This window comes from Diplotaxodon limnothrissa, linkage group LG2 (genome assembly GCF_057381915.1).
Source record: "Diplotaxodon limnothrissa isolate DT_005_m linkage group LG2, D_limnothrissa_male_GT1.1, whole genome shotgun sequence".
In the NCBI taxonomy this organism is placed as follows: domain Eukaryota; kingdom Metazoa; phylum Chordata; class Actinopteri; order Cichliformes; family Cichlidae; genus Diplotaxodon; species Diplotaxodon limnothrissa.
Genome location: NC_140597.1, coordinates 23,465,105 through 23,482,852, shown reverse-complemented (window position 1 = coordinate 23,482,852; position 17,748 = coordinate 23,465,105). Strand labels below are relative to the sequence as shown.

Sequence of the window (17,748 nt, the reverse complement as noted above, 5' to 3'; positions counted from 1 at the left end):
AAAGCCTGAAAACCATGAGTTTCACACCCAAGTCTCATATCTCACGGCCCAGAACCAAGCGAGCCACAGACTGGAGCCATGTGGCCTGGGTGTTGGGGACCGCTGACTTAAAGGACCTAAGTTTACTAAAAGTCTTATGGTCAACTTCAGAGAAAAAAATAGAAAAGACAGAATTCACCATGTAATGAAGCCAAGTGTTTCTATCAAATATCGTTCACTTTCATTATACTCCTGACACAGGATTGGTAGATCAACTCAGAGACCTGATGCTGCATGCTAGAGCTTGCAGCTTTGTCAAAAAGAGCCACAGTTTAGTCCCTTTGAATCTGATAGGTACAGTTTCTTTTCAAGTCGAGTGTGCTGGAGTGGCCATTACTCCATTGGTAACATTTGCTCTGACAGAAAAAAAGGCACTGTAGGCTGCCACATATTCCAAATATTATCATATACATCTGGATAAATTGTTCTTGAGCAAGACACCAAACCTGAAAGGCCTCCTGAGCAGGTCCGTGTCTGTCAGTGAATGTCAGGGACAGTAGAAAGTACACTGAGTATACTGACCCTGTTAATAATTTTACATGAATTTGGTTGTTTTCTTTTAAACCCAAAACTCTTACGCCAGCTAAAACGCTGAAGGAGAATTTTGCCAACAAGCAATCAACACAGTTAAAAACATTATAGTAATACGGTACATGGACTACATTTAACATAGCTCCCACCTTTGGATCAGTGAAGAAAAAAATGCGGATGATTTATCAGTTTTTCCTGCTTATGACATGTCAGTAATAAAACCACAGTGTTTTTCACCTGCAGTCAATAGTCTGTGTCTGGACACCACGCTCTGTGTCGACCTGTCAATCACAGACGCCGTGTGAGCGTATCTGTGCTCGAATTTCAACTCAACATCAAAGCTGCTTAGTTTTATCATTCAGGTTGACTTCAGTCCAAAAGCTTTCAAGTCTTTCTCTCACTTCACCCCCAGATGTTTCTCTTTCTGTAGCTCGGACCTTGAAATAAGGTCTAATAAAGTGGACTTTTGTTCACTGCTCGGGTTCAAGTCAGAATCCTTTTCTTTCAGTACGTGCAGCCTCAGCCTGAGCTGCTGCTGTACAACAGAGTGCTCATTACACTCAATAGAGTAGGCTCTTCGGGGTCATGTGTAGCAGAGATACACGTGGAGTCTTAATGGGTCGGTGGTGCGCTTCACTTCTGCAGATGAGCAGGTTTGGCTGGTATGGGTGGTTTCTTGGAGGCAGTTGATGTGTTGTGATGATTATCTGCGAATTTCTTCCTGAGCTGCTCCACGCGACCTCTGCCCTCTGGCTTCTCTTTGTAGCACGCGGTTTCTAAGAAAAGAAGCACAGGATGCAATCAATGACATGTTCTGGGATACAGCTGAGGTGGCACCTCTTTCCCAAGGATAAGCTAATACGTAAATATCAAACAGACACGTTATGCTGTGAGTTGCTAGTTTTAGAGATGTTTGTCATTCTCTTAACTACAGTAGATTAAAATGGCATGTGCCAGATATCGTGACAGATATCATTCCTTTCCACTGAACTACACCCCGCCGTGAGGAGAGGTTCACGCAGCATCACAGGTTGAAAATATTAATGGTGCCCATAATGTTGCTAGCTGATGGTGGATGTAGACAGTTGAAAGAAAATAGTTCCTACATGAAGCTGCTCACAGGCAAGCACTGTCTGGGCCTGACGGTCGTGACGGTGTATGATAATAAAAAGGTTTTGGACATGTGATTACTACACATCAACAAAACCTGGCAACCCACACACAAGCTATCCAGCACAGTTGTGTTATGTTCACATGAACTGTTCCATTAAAACAATAATCAGCTTAATAATTGTGAGTCATGCAGTAATCAATATGTACTGTAACACTGAACAGGCCTGCATAATGATCCCTGATAGTTCAGTTTTTCATAGCTCACAGTAAAATAGTGCGCGTCTGTACTGCTCCTGTACTTTTGTACACTTTTGACCATGAGCCATCTGTGCCGATTGATTCTTTGAGTTTATTGTTTCTATGAGCTGTTCTAATAAATAGCTACAATTTTGTATTCAGACCCACTTTATATCGATTAACCTGAACTTATAAGCAGTTAGAGTTGGTGATTATCGTACACTTTTAACACTAGCATACATAGATCCCTCCTCTATCCTCTCCTCCCTTCTCACCTCTGTCCTGGGGGCCAGTCTTCTCTGTGTCCGCCAGCGGGGCTCTGAGCGGCTGGTTGCCATGACTACTAAAATGGGGCTTGTAGAGCGGAGTCCAGTCGCTGAGGTTGTCAGAGCCGCTGCCTGATTCGCTGTCGCTGTCCTCGGCCGTGTCCTTCGGGTCGTCATCAGCGCTGCACGAGTCCATGTCTTCCTCGGATGACTGGTCATTCGGTGAAGCCGTGTCATCCTGCGCGTAAGACCGAAACGACTCGATGTTATAAACTCTAACACACACGCAGGTCGTCGCACTTTCAAACACATTTCAAACATGGGAACTTACATGTGTGATGGGTAGCTGGATGTCTTCTTTAAGGTTAAGCTGCTGGTCCTCACTCCCTGGAAGCAAGTCCACTCTCTGGATGGCATTCATGTTATCAGACTGAAATCTGAAAGACAAAGACATCCGTTTTAGTCCCTCCGATAACAGCCTTTAAATGAATCCACCAGTCAGCCATGTCACTAGTAACTTCTATAATCATGTTGGTGCAAGGAACTGTCCGGCTGACTGAAAGTATTTAGTTCACTGTTGATCTACGCAAACATAATTGAGAATCTATATGTTATGTGCTACGTTAAAAACACGATGCAGAGCAACATTAATTCAGATCTATTGAAAATAGGTTATTGTTCTTTACTGTGATAAGATAAGAGCTTATCATCCTTTGGATTTCTTTGAGTCGACTTGTCAAAGATATTTTTTTGGGGAAAAACACACTATGTGTTTCTACCTGTTGTTCATGAGGTTCTGGAGGAGTCTGGAGGATCTCAGTTCGTCCACCTCACCGATTATACTGACGCTCACGTCACCATCCCGCCCAAGGAGCCACCTCACGTGTTTACTGGAAGCTGGAGAGAAAATAAAAGAGGAAAACAAAATGTATATGAAGCATACAACATAAAATATATCCTTATTACACTCGGAGAGAAATGCTCAGCAGCATTTAGAATGAAGTCGTCTAACAAACTGTTATTGTGGCTATCAGCCAGAAGGTGGTGCTGTCCTATAAGTGTTGGTGTTGGGAAGCCTCACTCCCGGAACAGACTTACCCTCTAACACTTTGCTTGTTGCTGATTTGTCCTTAGTACATTTTTAACCCAGTTTGTGTTTTCTGTGTCCATTTTCCCCCTGGAATTATTTAATTGTCTCCTACAGCAAAACTACCTTCTCACCTTCAGTAAGAGTTTACTTAAATGTCCCCTTTAAGTTTCACTTTAAGACCATGTTGTAATGCTAAAACCTTTATTTAAGTGTCTAATGTTACAATAATCATGAATTCACTCACAGTTATGAATCAATAAATTTTATAATGTTGCGTTCACATCCTGGAAACTGGGTGTTTTCAGCCATTGCCTCATTATGACGTTATATTCAAAAATAAACCCCCATCCTGACGGCTGCTGATTGTTTTTCCATGACAGTAGAGTACCTGATAAAGACCAAACACCTGCCGTGATGTCACAGATTGGGGTGTGGCTTTAAAATTCAAATGGTCAGTGTTGAAATTCCCCCAGCGGGACCAGTGAACATTTACAGGTTTCCAGCTAATAATGGCAGCTACTTATTTTTAGACAATTGGCTTGTGTGCTACGCATGCAGTGACATAGCACATAATGGTACCTGTGATGTCAGAAAAAAAACAAAAACACACCTTCAGTATTCACATTTATAGCCACCTCGCTGAGTGTCGATCACCTGCCATGACTTTACAGACCTGCGGTGCCTGTCTTTATTACCACCACACCCGCAAATTAACCAGAAATGCAGCACATAATAGAAATCTTCACACATAGGTGCAGGTTTAATCATGCATTTGTATTTAAAGACCTGTTTGCACACCACATGTAAAGGCTTGTTTTTTCCCATCCACAGAACAGTGAACAAAGACAGAAAGATGGCAGAAGGATTGTATGGAGTGCAATGTGCAAACGGCACACACTCCGTCACCTCTCAGGTGACATGGCAGAGATTGGGTGGACAAAGATGGGAACTTAATATGTGCTTTAAAGCATGGTGACGCCCCAGAACCACAGGACCTCCTCGATCTTATTCAGCTTTCAGCCAACAGAATGATTCAGCTGGCTGTGAGAGATCTGTCCATCAAACCCACACATGCTCACACACACACATCCATTGTCCAGGTGAACCGGCTGAGGCGGCAGGGTCTCAGTGAGTTAGAATAACACCTTAATTAGAGGAAGGCTGGATGAAATGAGTAAGAGAGAACAACAGGGATGGTCAAACTGGATTTCTTTGGGCGTAATCTGAACACATTAGTCAGATTGGTAACCAGAGAAGGTTTTGTACAAAACTCGTGCTTCACTGCTCACGTGTACTGAGAATTTAGAAGTTTTCAAGTAGGTGTAAATGAACTCTGATGCCCCATTTTCTAAAATCTGTATTTTCGGAGCCCCCCAAAGGAGTTGGCAGCAAGCAACAAACTAAATTAAACATGATGAGCATGAAGTGATTTGCAGTGAACGATATTTACAGGAAAAACATGGTGTTTTCTCTTAACGTGTTATGGTTATACTGCCCAGGGCTTTATTAAATATTTAAAGCAATCTAAAATGAAAACTTAATAAAAAATAATTTTCAATTTGGGATGAGCGGGTTGTCAAAGTCCTTCTTCTTTGCAAGCTACATATTCATTGTATAAGACAAAGTAATGAGTTACAGCACTATTATAAGAAAAATAACAATAAACAGCTAAATGAAGCTAGTGCCAGCAGCTTGCTAGGTTAGCTTAGTATACAGACAAGAAAATGTGAGAAACGCTAACTGTTGCTGCTGTTGTTAGCCAACCATGATAAAGCTGGGACAGAAACTTTGTGAAGCTGCAACTTATGTATTTTTTTCATTGTATTTCTTTATTTGCACTTTATATTTGTGCATCTTAAATTAGCAAGATAAACATTGTTAAGGACAGTTACAAAAAAAGAGAGGAAAAGCTAAGCTAGCTCTTTCACCTATTTCTAGTCTTACTATTACTATCTATATAATATTCACCTTTACAATAAATGTATCCATATAAATTTATTGTAAAATAAATTTCAAGATTCAGGCCTGTCAGCTAGCTGAGAGCTAGCTAGTTTTTATTTTGTTTTCAATTCAGTTTTTGCTTTAAGCTAGCTTTGAGCTTAGCTTTTATTTGTTAAACATGTTTCATTTTAGTTTTGTTTTATTAATTTTAATTTTTGCTTTTGTATTCTGTGGCATACAAAAGAAGTTATATTAGCAAGAAGTTATACAAGTGTATAATAAATAGGCTAACCAAAACACAGATTACAACCTTTACTTTAAGAAAATAGTTGACTTAAATAGCAAACAAAGCCTTGAATGCTCGCTGTACTGACAAATGTAAACAAGACTAGAAATAATACAGGTCCTGTATCGTAACATATTTCAGTTAGCCTGATAAAAAACCATAATGTTTCCACAACGTTTCATTTTCTGGGTTTTTATTTTTCAATCAATTACACCTTTTTACAGGTAGCTTTAGTCTTTAGTGAACCAGCAGCTTTTCTCTCTCATTTACCTAAATGATTTCCGCCTACTTAACCTGTCGAAAGAGTTGTGACACCTGCTGTTCCTGTAAAGAAATCTGGTGATATCAGACCGGACGGTATTAACCTCATGTCTAATGATGTTATGTAAAAATGGGAGTCAGGTTTACCAGAAACCTCGGTCCTTCCTCTTCCAAACAATGTTGTTTCATGAGTGTTTAAGGCTGTTCCCTTACTGGAATTTATACAAGTGTGACCTGTATGGTAAGCTGAACAAGTTTACCCACTACAGAATAACCAGTGCTGTACCTTTCTTTGACTTGGTGTTCCTGTTGTGTCCTCTTTCCCTCTCCTCCTTCTCCTCGCGCTCTTTCCAGCGGCGTACCTGCTCCTCTCTCATCTTGAGGAAGAGGATCCTCTTCTGCTCCTCACTGAGGGCCTCTAGAACCTCAGGTTCCACCCACATATCTTGAAGGATTTGAGCCAGCATCCTGCCTCTTTTCCCGGGCACCACACACGACTGTCAGCCCCTCTGTCTCTCGGTCCACTGGGTCGTGTTTCAGCAGTGGGGTGTGATTGCTTCTTTTCCCGCTGTGCTCAGAGTCAGGTTGCCCTTTTCTTTGAAGGATATGGGATCAGGTACAGTCCTGGCAGTTGGAGGTCAGTTCGGTGTTGTTTGTCAAGTGCTGTTTCTCTGGACTGCAGCAGGAGTGTGCAGGCTCTTTCTGGAGGCAGAGGTGCAGGGTAGAGTGTCCGGATCAACTGGGCAGTAAATGCTTCTGTTGTGGGCTTTAAAGAGAGAGTGAGAGAGAGAGATTAAACCTACTTTATTGTTTTGTTCCCTTTCACTCAATGCAGCTCTGGCTGGCAGAACACAATAGGCCCTAAGCAAATAAGTAACAATGCCAAGTGTAATGTGTGTGTGTGTGTGTGAGTGTTGCAGTGAGAATGCTGCTGTGCTTCCAAACACTGATGGGCAAATAGGGGCAGGTTCAGTATGTCAACACACTCACACACACAGACATAGACAGGGTGGGGTGCTAATGACTCTATGCTATCTGTGAGTAACAGACCCAGGGATAAAGAGTTGAATATCACACACACACACACACACACACACACACACACACACACACACACACACACACACACACACACACACACACACACACACACAGTCTCGTTTTTTCAGAACCTTATCAACATGCATGTCAACACAGTTAGTTATAAATTAATCAGGAAGCCCTGAGAGTCTAAATCCCAGAAAACAACCTTGTGCAGTTTTTAAAATATGTGGGCTAATGTTTTGCTGAGTGAGAGCCAATAGGATTTGTGTGGCTGATAACAGCTGACCAATGAGCGCTTGAGAGCGATCCAGTGTTATGGTCACTGATAAAAGTTTCCTTTGAGGTTAGGTGTGGCCACATGTGCTTCACAGGGGGGCCCATTTAGTGATTCTAAATCCTAGTGGTGCTCAGTAGTGCAAATTTTAGTACTGATCCGATACAGGGCAAGAGGTGCAGATATCAGCACGCATACTAATACTAAAAAACCTGCAAAAGCAGCTCATGTAGGCTAGAGCAGTGTGTCCAGTGTGTCATGATTTATGAGATGAATCATGGGCGGTTTGCAAATTCTGAACACATTTTAATGACCCTAAATCACTGTGATTTATACCGTCCACAATAATTAGTTCAGTGAGCTTCATACTGTACTTAGAGGACAGAAACAAAGTATCGATCCTATCAGCCAAGTATTGATTCATTTCCAATACCAGAGTTAGCATCATTACTATCGATATTTGGATTGATCTGCCCACTTCTGCTAAATCCTGAACAAGAGCGGAATAATTCAGCTTAAATGAAGCAGTGAAACCAGGATATTCTGCACCTGTACATTTTTGTTAGCCTGGGAACTCAAAACAGTAGAAAACAATCAATTTGGTCTGGCCGTGCTACCCACAGGTCACCAAATCGCACTAAACCGAGCAGCTTAGTTTTGGTGTCAGTTGTAGAACTAGTGTCCCTTCGTTCAATATCTGTCAGTAGTTTTTTTCCCTTGCTGTGATGTCTTTGTGATCCATGTTCTTTCCTATGTGAACGCCTACACTCTGTACATTGAATGGGGGCTGCTAAAGCCCTTTCAGATTGTGATTGGGAGCAATGCAAATAAACCCAACCTGACTCGAAGACTTCATAGCAAACATTCAGCTCTGTGGCAAATTGCTTCAGCTCTCTATTCATGAACAGCGTTACACCTGCACCACAGCTCCCACAATCAACTGTGTGAATTTGGGAAAAGAGAAGCATTCAGACTGAGACATGAGTGCGTCCAGATTTCTCAAAGACAATAACAGCCCTTGCAGACTCTTTAGAGAAATAATATCACAGAAAGGGACAAAATTAGCAAACTCGCGGCTCTGTTATTCTTCTGTAAAGGTAAAGCATTGGGCTCTGGCTCTGCGCCAGCATGCAAATAAGCCTCTCTGCCGCTACACATACACCGAGAAGAAAGAAAGAAAAGCAGAAAGGCATGTGCACGGCATACTGAGAGAAAAGTTTGAAAGGTCTCTCAGTGTGAGAAAACACTGGCCATTTCACAGCGGCGGGGCAGAGTGTGAGAGATAAATGAACTTAGACGGGCCGGAGAATAGCAATCAAGCAAGAAAAGCAGGCAGAGAATGAAAGAGGAGTGCAGAGGAGGGAAAGTGGACTTACTCAGCAGCTGCCAGCTCGTAGCATCTCCCAGCTCCGGTCTGACTTTCAGTGCCTGTGTGAGTGAGCGCTATGATGAGCGTGTGACGCGACAGGCCGTCACAGAGCGCCTTTGTGTGTGTGTGTGGGATCAGATCAGTCGTCAGCAGTGCTGGTATGCAGGCATTTGTACTTGAATAGAAGTGGGACGGACTGACATAAGTGCATTCGTCTTTTCTTCTCCCCTCCTCCTCTTTCCACTACCTCTTATCTCCTGTTTAGATTACTACAATAACACAAAAAGGTAAACTAACAGCAGCTGGGTCACAGTATTAAAGTAAGCAGATTTACACATGCAGTGTACCTGCTGCCGTTAATGACTTCATAGCCTGAAATTTCTAATCTGCTCCGCTGATGAGATTTAGTTGTGTTCAAGGACATGAGGAGTTTAATTTCCCCTGACAGGCTCTGAATTTTACCCATCAAGGGAAAAGAGGGCAATTCTCTCTGATTCTTTTCTTTTTTTTTGTCTTTCCTACATGTACTGTTTAAATCTCATCTGGCTGAGAGTGCCTGCATAGCTGCATTTACCTCCCCACTTTCCTCCCTCTTCTTCCTTAAGGAAGTCCTGCTGGCTTTGTACAAAACAATTAATCACAACACCGCATGCACAGAAAGGAAACTGGGGTTTTTTTTCCACAGGGGTTTTCCGTCAACAGGTTGTTGACACCATTATTATACAGGTAGTCATTGTGTTTGCTCTTACTCTGCCCAGAGGCATAAGATCAGCTTGATAGCACAAATGTCATTCACATTCCTATTAGCAAACAAAGCTATTTACAACTTCCAGTGTATGATGCATCAATGATGAGGCTGTTGCGTGATTTTCAGGGTTATGTGACTCACAATGAGGCTTCTGAGATTAAAAAAAAGAGGGGGAATTGCTGCTCCTGTGATTTTGTTTACAAGGTCCTTGATTTGAGAGATGATTACGTACACTGCTGTAAAGTACGTTAAGAACAGGCCTTTATTAAATGGGTCAGTAATACATTTACATTTTTATGACAGTTTTTTTTTACGTAAAATGTTATAATATTGTCATAGATTTATTCCAAAATCAATGTTTATTTCTTTATTGTTTATTTAACACAACTTATTTAACATGGTTTATCATTTATTTGTTGAACCTTTAATACAAATTTTACCCAAGTTTCTGCACAACCACTTAAATGCTTGTTTGGTGTATTTTACATTAGTTTCACCACAGTTACTGCCACGTTAAGGTTTATTTAAACGAAACTTGCAAAGCCACTTATTTGGAAGGTCTGACTCATTCAAACTGAGTTATCAAGTTGTAAAGTCGGCTAATCAGCAATATCTGTTCAGCAAGGATGACGGGAGTGGTAGGAGCAGAGTGGAAAACAGGCCGAGTGTGTATATGAGATGGCACAACACACCTGCAGTTTTAATCCTGGTGTGAACAACAGCTGAAATTTGTTATAACACATCTGTTACAAAATGTCTTTAATAAAACTGACATGTTACTGTGAAAAATGGATTAAAAAAATCTGCACTAAAATCGCAATATTGTTATTTACGAATAAGGCAGGAAATGGTTTGCTTTCTTTAGCTCAGTGGATGGGACCCCAAACCCCCACAACAGCTACCATTGCGCAAAGTGAAACTGCAACTACCATCAGTCAATACTGCTGAGTCTCCACCAAAAGTGATACCAGACACCTGTTTGTCTACCTCTCGGTGTGTTTCTCGCTCTCCCTCTCTCTCGTGTTTTTTCCCTTTCCTTGAAATCTTGCTCACGCCATTTCTTCTAATCAGTGACCACACCTCTCAGTCAGATTAACAGGAATTATTTTGTAGTAGGAGCTGATTTCCAATAAGGAAAACTTAGACTCCTTCCTTTATCTGTCACCTTCTTACCTTTTACATTTTCTAGGCAAATAACACTTGACTTTTGCTGCCAGGTCTCTCTTGGAAATGACGGACTTTAGCCACAAATGGCAGCGGCTGAAGGCCCCGCAGTTATTTACAATAAGTGAATGAATGAATGGAGTCATTGGTTTGAATTCACTCTGAGGGTAATACACGTGCGCCCACACTGAGTGGTGTTAATGCATGAGCAGCTCCCTCTGCTGGAGCAATGCAAAATAACAAGTCAAGTCAATGAAAGGATCATGTGACTGCAGGGGAAAGGGGGGGGGGGGGGGGGGGATAAATGAGAGTGTGCTTTTAGTCATACTACAAAATATATGTTTAGTGTGTGTTTATCCTTATTAGGTATATAGATCTGTTTTGAACAACATAAATATAGTATGTGGAAGATGCATTACCTCACTGTATTGAAATAATGCAAAAACAAAAAACAAAGGAACAATAAAAGCACATTGTAATTAAAAGGATATTTTAATATAAATCTTTGTGTCCATTTAAATTATATAAAAATCAAAGTTAGAAACACAAGGATGAAATGGTTTTGACACATGCAGAGAAGGGATGGCGGACATACTGGACAAAGGATGTTGAAGCTGCCAGGCAGGAAAGACCACAGAGAAGATTCGTGGATGTAGTGAAAGACGACCTGCAGAGGGCTGGTGTGACAGAGGAGGATGCTGCAGACAGGGTGAGGTGCTGGTGTGACCCCTAAAGAGAACAATGGAAAGAAGAAGACAATTCTAAAATTTAACTGGATCATGACATTTCAAATTTTTTGATGGATAATGAAGAGACTAACCTAAAAGCTGTGTGCTTGGTTTAAAATGGAAAATGGTCTGTATTTATGTAGCGCTTTACTAGTCCCTAAGGACCCCAAAGTGCTTTACATATCCAGTCATCCACCCATTGGTGATGGCAAGCTACATTGTAGCCACAGCCACCCTGGGGCGTACTGACAGAGGCGAGGCTGCCGGACACTGGCGCCACCGGGCCCTCTGACCACCACCAGTAGGCAACAGGTGAAGTGTCTTGCCCAAGGACACAACGACCGAGACTGTCCAAGCCGGGGCTCGAACCGGCAACCTTCCGATTACAAGGCGAACTCCCAACTCTTGAGCCACGATCGTCCCCGATAAAAGGATGAACATTAGTGGAGTCTCAGTTGAGTTGGGGCTGTTTGTATTACCAACCAGGGCACTGGATCAGCAATCATTAGCATGATATACGCTGAAGTAGTCTGTGTGGGTTTGTGCCCAAATGTACTTTCATATATATAAATCCCATTGATTTAGAGTGTATGCTGTCACCAGACCTCACCATCCTGCAGCTGGCGCCTCTTTTTTGTTGGTTGTACATGCTGTTCAGAGCTTCTGTCTCTAGGTTAATAATTGCTCATGTTGAACTTGGTGTAAATTACAAAATACATTTACTGAACTATAAAAGAGGAACATGAAGATCAATGTATGATAAAGGAGCTTTTTTTAACACTGGGTTGTATCCTTCGCAGGTTTTTCTGGCCCTGTTAGGCGGTTAACAGCATTTCCTTGACCTTTAACCCCAACAAGTCTGCTGAGACCACATCTGCATAATCTGTCTTGTTCTGCTTTTCCTATGTAATTTTTCTCTCAAGAACTGGGATCTCATGTGATACCAGCAGTTTGCATTTCCCATCATGTTTTTTTTTTTTTTTATCAGGGTGATTTTTAATAGTAAAACATTTGGTACTGCAACATATCCCCCCTCAGCTGCTCCATGTTTAATGCATGGGCTGACGCAGAGGTTGTGCATTAGCATGGATTCACATAGGCGTGCGGCTAAAACGACCGCAAAGAAATATTGTTTTAGTCCCCAGCGTCTTTTAACTGGCAGAAGCGACTGTGATGAAGCTCTCGGTGCTGAGTGTTTGCCACAACGTGCCACCAGCGCTGTATGTTGACTTTTTTAATGCTTCATTTGAAAAACGTAACATCATTACATACACAGGCTGCATTTTTCATGTATATGCAGCAATGCAAGCTTACGCTGTGGATACTGGTTTACGTTCCACATTTTAATACAAAAAAAAAAAAAAATACCAGGCTTTACATGGATTAAAATGAAACCCCATTTTAATCGCAAGTATTACAGGCAGAGCTGCTTTGCTGATTACATGGTGTGGCTGAATCAACACGAAGAAGCAGCTTAAACAGTTAAAACAGCATTAATTACCTTGGAGGGGAAAACTGTAAACGCAAATATGTCATCATTACCTTATTAGTGCTGCTAGCGAACAGCTACTGATCCTCACATCCACCAATGTAAATCCCTCTATTTTTTCCTTTTTGGTCTCCACCACTTCTTGTTTGGGTAAAGAAATGTCCTCTTCAGCTGTTTACAATGATTTATAATAACTATAAACTAAGTCTGTGTGTGTGCTGTTTGGTGCTGGGGAGGTAGGCTGGTGTGCAATAATAATATTCATCTAAATCTATTTGTCACTGCTGATGGGACCCGTGAGAGGAAACAAAACAGCTGAATGACACTAAAACGATCTTGACGCCTTTCCTATGACACATACTCGTGATGAATAGAACATAGTTGCAGACCAGATAAGGTAATATTGCATCTTTAAGAGGAACAGGTCTCTCCTGTAAATGAGACATTGGGTGTCAATGGGGCTATCTGTATAAATAAAGTTTAAAATACAAACCATCTCAACCTTGTCTTTGTCTCCAAAAACGTAGCATCTTCAGCTGTGTCACCTCCAGCTCGGCCTCATGTATTTTTGTCATTGCCACCATCTCAAACCATCCATCATAGCGAGTCTCACTACCTTCTTCAAACCTTCCCTTTCACTCTTGCTCTTGTCCTTCTGTCCGGAATCCCCTGACTCCAGCCTGTGCGCTCTTCTTCACTGCTCTTGTGCACTATCCATTGTTTTGGATGGTTGGGTATCTAAACTCCTAAGGTTTTAATTCTCTTGCATACGAGTTAGCAAGGCGGTTAGCATTTGGACGACAGGACGACACCTGGGCCTGACACTGTCCAGTTGTTCTCTGGTTCCAAAGACATCCATATTTACAGCTTGACACATAGGGGCAGAGTGTGGCACTGTTGCCATGGTGATCGGTCTGTCGGTTGACCTGGCTGCCCAGCAGACTCGTAGCTCATACACACGCGCGCGCACGCACACAGACACACACTAAGTGTCGCTACTACACATGGCACATTCTGTCATCATGTTGGCAGGGCCGCCAGTGTTTCCCTTGTTCGTCTGGCTGGCCGTCTTTCTCTCACACTCTCTTTCTCACACAGACACACACAAACCCAAGTAAATACAGATCGGCTTTGTCCATAAATAAACATGGAAGTTTACTTTTTTTGTTCATTTCTCCTGGGAATGCTCATTGAGAATCATAGATTTATACATCATCTCGCTCTCTCTGACACACACACACACACACACACACACACACACACACACACACACACACACACACACACACACACACACACAGTATCATTTTCTTTACTTTCATCCTTCAGCTCACGAGGACAAGTGGTCACAGGTGGAAGTGACTGACGCTGAAAAATGAGGACCCTTCCCAGCTCCATTTGCACTCCTGTCTCTCGGAGGAAAGTGTGTCTATGTAACCTGCTTTTTCATGCCTGTGGATATAATGACCCAGATGAGAGACACAGACACGCACACACACACACACAATGACATTTACACAGATACACACCACAAGTGCTGACATGCGGTGTCCCCCTCCTTTTCAGAGGTAATGAATGCTGATGAGGTAGTCAAGGGAATCACTGGAGTCCGACACAAAGGCGTGGGGTTTAATAATGATGTCCAATGAGGAGGTAAGTGTGCGGCTTGTTTGTTTTTTCTTCTTCTGCTGAATCTGTTACAAAGATAAATGCACAGTGCAAGGCCTTTGTGTTACTGATGTGTTCCCGTTGCTAGAGTTCTTTTCCCAAGTGCAATAAATTCACGCAAAACACTCGCTCCTTGTGTTTTTTCTTTTTTGTAAATGGCAACCAGTACAACATGAATTGTCTTGTAAGGCATTGAAGAATGGGTTTGAAATTCATTTTTAAATTTAAAAACCCTATTTTGCACGACAGCATAGTAATAGCAAGTAATATATGTGTATCCAAAGGGCAAATAAAGGCCACAACACTACTTCCTTTTACCTCTGTTTTGGGCTCCACTGACTATTTACAATTAATACTATTTTAAAATGAATTCCAAAATGGACATGCAACGAGTATAAACATGCAAAACCAGGAATAATGTGCTCACACGTGTATGTCTCTGTGCAGCAGCATCCATTTGTAAATGTGATAGTGAGGCCTGATCAATATCGACCTAAAGTGCACTACAATAACAAATGCTTGTAAAAATCTCTTTAAGTCACAACAAAGATAAAAAGGATCAACTCTAGAGAATCCATTTTTACCTCAAGGTTGGTAACAACTTGTTTGACAAATGTTGCAAGAGGACTCAAGTCAGAACGGTGGACAGCTTGGGCCACTCGGCCCAAAAATAATGACCTCATGAAAATTTAAAAGAGTGAGAACCAGCCATGCTCTGATGCCCTGAGGTATCCTAACATCAGCACTGTGGGGCTGGGTTCAATACGATTCAGTGGAAAGTCAGCTGACTGCAGTGTGTTTTATTAATAAGAGAGCTCAGTTAATACTAAAAAGAAGAGGCCCGAGGATGAATCCTTGAGCTATACCACAGAGGGTGGCCAATGATGAATGACATTTACCATGAGAAATGGAAAGACTTCTGTCAGACAGTTTCGACTTGAGCCACTCCAAGGCAGTGGCTCTAACATGCTGCTCTAGGTGGGAAATTAAAACATTGTGATCTAATGCGTCACAAGCTGCTGTGAAATGCAAAAGCATAAGTATGACAGTCCCCAAAGCCAATGGTTAAAAAAATACCAATAAAAACGTTCAAAAGTGCAGACTCTGTGCTGTGATTTGCTTTAAAACCTGACTGAAATACCTCAGAAATATTGGGAGTGTTTAAAAAAGGCTGCAGCTGTAAGATCTCTACTTTTTCCAAAATTTTAGAAATGAAAAGGAAGCTTGAAATAGGTCTGAAACTGGACAACAATCAGACATTGTACATCATCTTAAGTCAGGCTGCTGCTTATAAGCCTTTGAATGTAAGTTCCAATATTGTTGAATATATGGTCCAATAGTGCCCCAAATGTCTTTAAAAAACACAAACAAGTGGGAGGATATCATTGGGAGAGCCCGATCTGAGTAACAAGTTTCCTCAGTTATGACAGACACTGGAACAAAATGGCTAAAAACTGCAGGAGTGATAATAAAGAAAGGGTAATAAGAAGGATGTAAGATATGTGCTCTACCAGTTAAAATCTCGTCAACAAAGAAATGTAAAAATAGCTTCTGTGCATTTGGACTGAGGAGGGTTAAGATCAGAATTTTCAATGCTAAATAATAGACAGGACTTGTGGCAGTGGCTGTTGATAACGCTTGAAAAATATACAGATTTCTGGTTCTTTATGATATTTACTCCAACCATCTTTTTAGATAAGTGTCTTATTATCATAAGACACTTGTAGCTTGCCTTTCCCCCCCATTTATATTCTGCTTTTTTTACATTCTCTTGGAGCAGCAGTATTTCTGTCCTAGCTTTGCTAAATGTTGGCATTCTTCCTTTTGGTGCAGTGTATCAGGAAAACTGAAACAAAACAGCAAACTGAAGCCAAAGAGCCCCCTCTCCCCGCTGCTAAAGCATGTGATGCTCATAAATACGTATTCACACAGAAATACACATTAAATGGTCACTTTCACACATTTAATGCTTTGTGATTCATTGTGATTTACTGCTACAAGGGTAGAGTATAGTGGATTTAACTGAATTCAATTAATTGAAATCAGCTAGATAAGTGTAAATATATAGAATATATAGAATTAAACTGAAACATTATCAGAGATTTACTAAGCATAGCATAAGTAAAATCCAGGAACTTTATTTTAAAAAATTATACCTGGGAATCCCACAGGCCAGTGGGAGCCACAAAGAGGCCGCTGGAAAGCTGCAATCACCAAATACCCGCAAAGAGTAAGGCAAGTCCTGAGGAATCAGCTGAATGGTAAGAACAAGGCTATCAACACCTTCGCCCTACCGGTGATCACATGCCCTGCTGGTCAAAGGAGGACTTCAAGACAAGGAAGCTTCTGAGCATGCATGGAGGGTTTCACCACAAACCCAGCACCCTGAGACTGTGCGCTAAACGTAAGGAAGGGGGCCGAGGACTAGTGAGTGTCATAACCTTAAGTTCCCAGGCCTCTGATAGAGGACCCGAGCTTGGAGGATAAAGACTGCACACTGTCTATATATCTATCTATCTATAACATATATATTATATATATTTTTTAAATAACTCTTCCTATTTATCCGCACAAATGAATCTGTGTGTACACTCGTATTAATTTAATATCAGATATCACAGATGCACACGTGTTTACACTCCAGCACACTGTGCTATGAAGTCCTGAGATCAAAGAGCCACACCATGTGCACACACATACTGTGATGTGTGTGCTACATATATGTGCCCACAGTGGTTCCTGCTTGTGTGTGGTGTGTGTGAGTGCTCCCCAGCTGTCTCGCAGAGCTCCCTGTTGTTTGGCCTGACATGGCAGACGGGGCCGGCGCTGTAAACTCTTGGATCAATGCTTGTTTGGAAGATTTCTGTATCTAATTCCACCAAAGTCAGCAGCACTGCATCTTCTGATGTGTGTGTGTGTACGTGTGTTTGTGTACCCTAGGGTGCTTGAATTTGTGCCCATGTGCGTGCATGCTTGCATCTCCATCTTCCTAATGAGTTGTATATGTGAGCATGTGCGGAGGAATGCTGCAGGAGGTCCTGGTGTGTGTGGATGCAGAACATCAGTGTGTGCCTCGGTGGCTTACACACACACACACACACACACACACACACACACACACACACACACACACACACACACACACACACACACACCCGAACATACAGAGCTAAGAGTCATACAGCAGGGGCTAAAGACAGACACAGACAGACAGACATCATCAGTCTCTCTCGCACCTCCCCCTTGCTTTGATTAAAGACACAATGTTATTACTTGAGCAGACCAGCATTAGCTTATTGATTTATCTCCCCCAAACCTGCACACACTCACACACACACACACTCAACATGCCAGTACACCTTATGATTGCACATTTGGGCACCCATGTGTATGCATGACGGAACAAACGCATAAACATACTCTGACACCACAGCCGTGCACATTAACACACTCATATGCACCATTACAGGAGACCACCCGCTCCAACAAACTAAAATGCA

The 17,748-nt window shown here is 41.9% G+C and overlaps 1 protein-coding gene across 1 annotated transcript; it reads right to left on the bottom strand.

The window, feature by feature from the left end:
- LOC146638426 (uncharacterized) lies at window positions 1–8,489 on the bottom strand. The gene is made up of 6 exons (XM_085368454.1): window positions 8,459–8,489; window positions 6,051–6,530; window positions 2,966–3,083; window positions 2,518–2,623; window positions 2,196–2,424; window positions 1–1,346 (listed from the first exon to the last, which is right to left on the bottom strand). Exons 2-6 carry the CDS (start codon window positions 6,229–6,231, stop codon window positions 1,204–1,206), a joined length of 777 nt encoding a protein of 258 aa, XP_085224580.1. The 5' UTR covers window positions 6,232–6,530; window positions 8,459–8,489; the 3' UTR covers window positions 1–1,203.
- Between the last annotated feature and the right edge of the window lie 9,259 nt (window positions 8,490–17,748).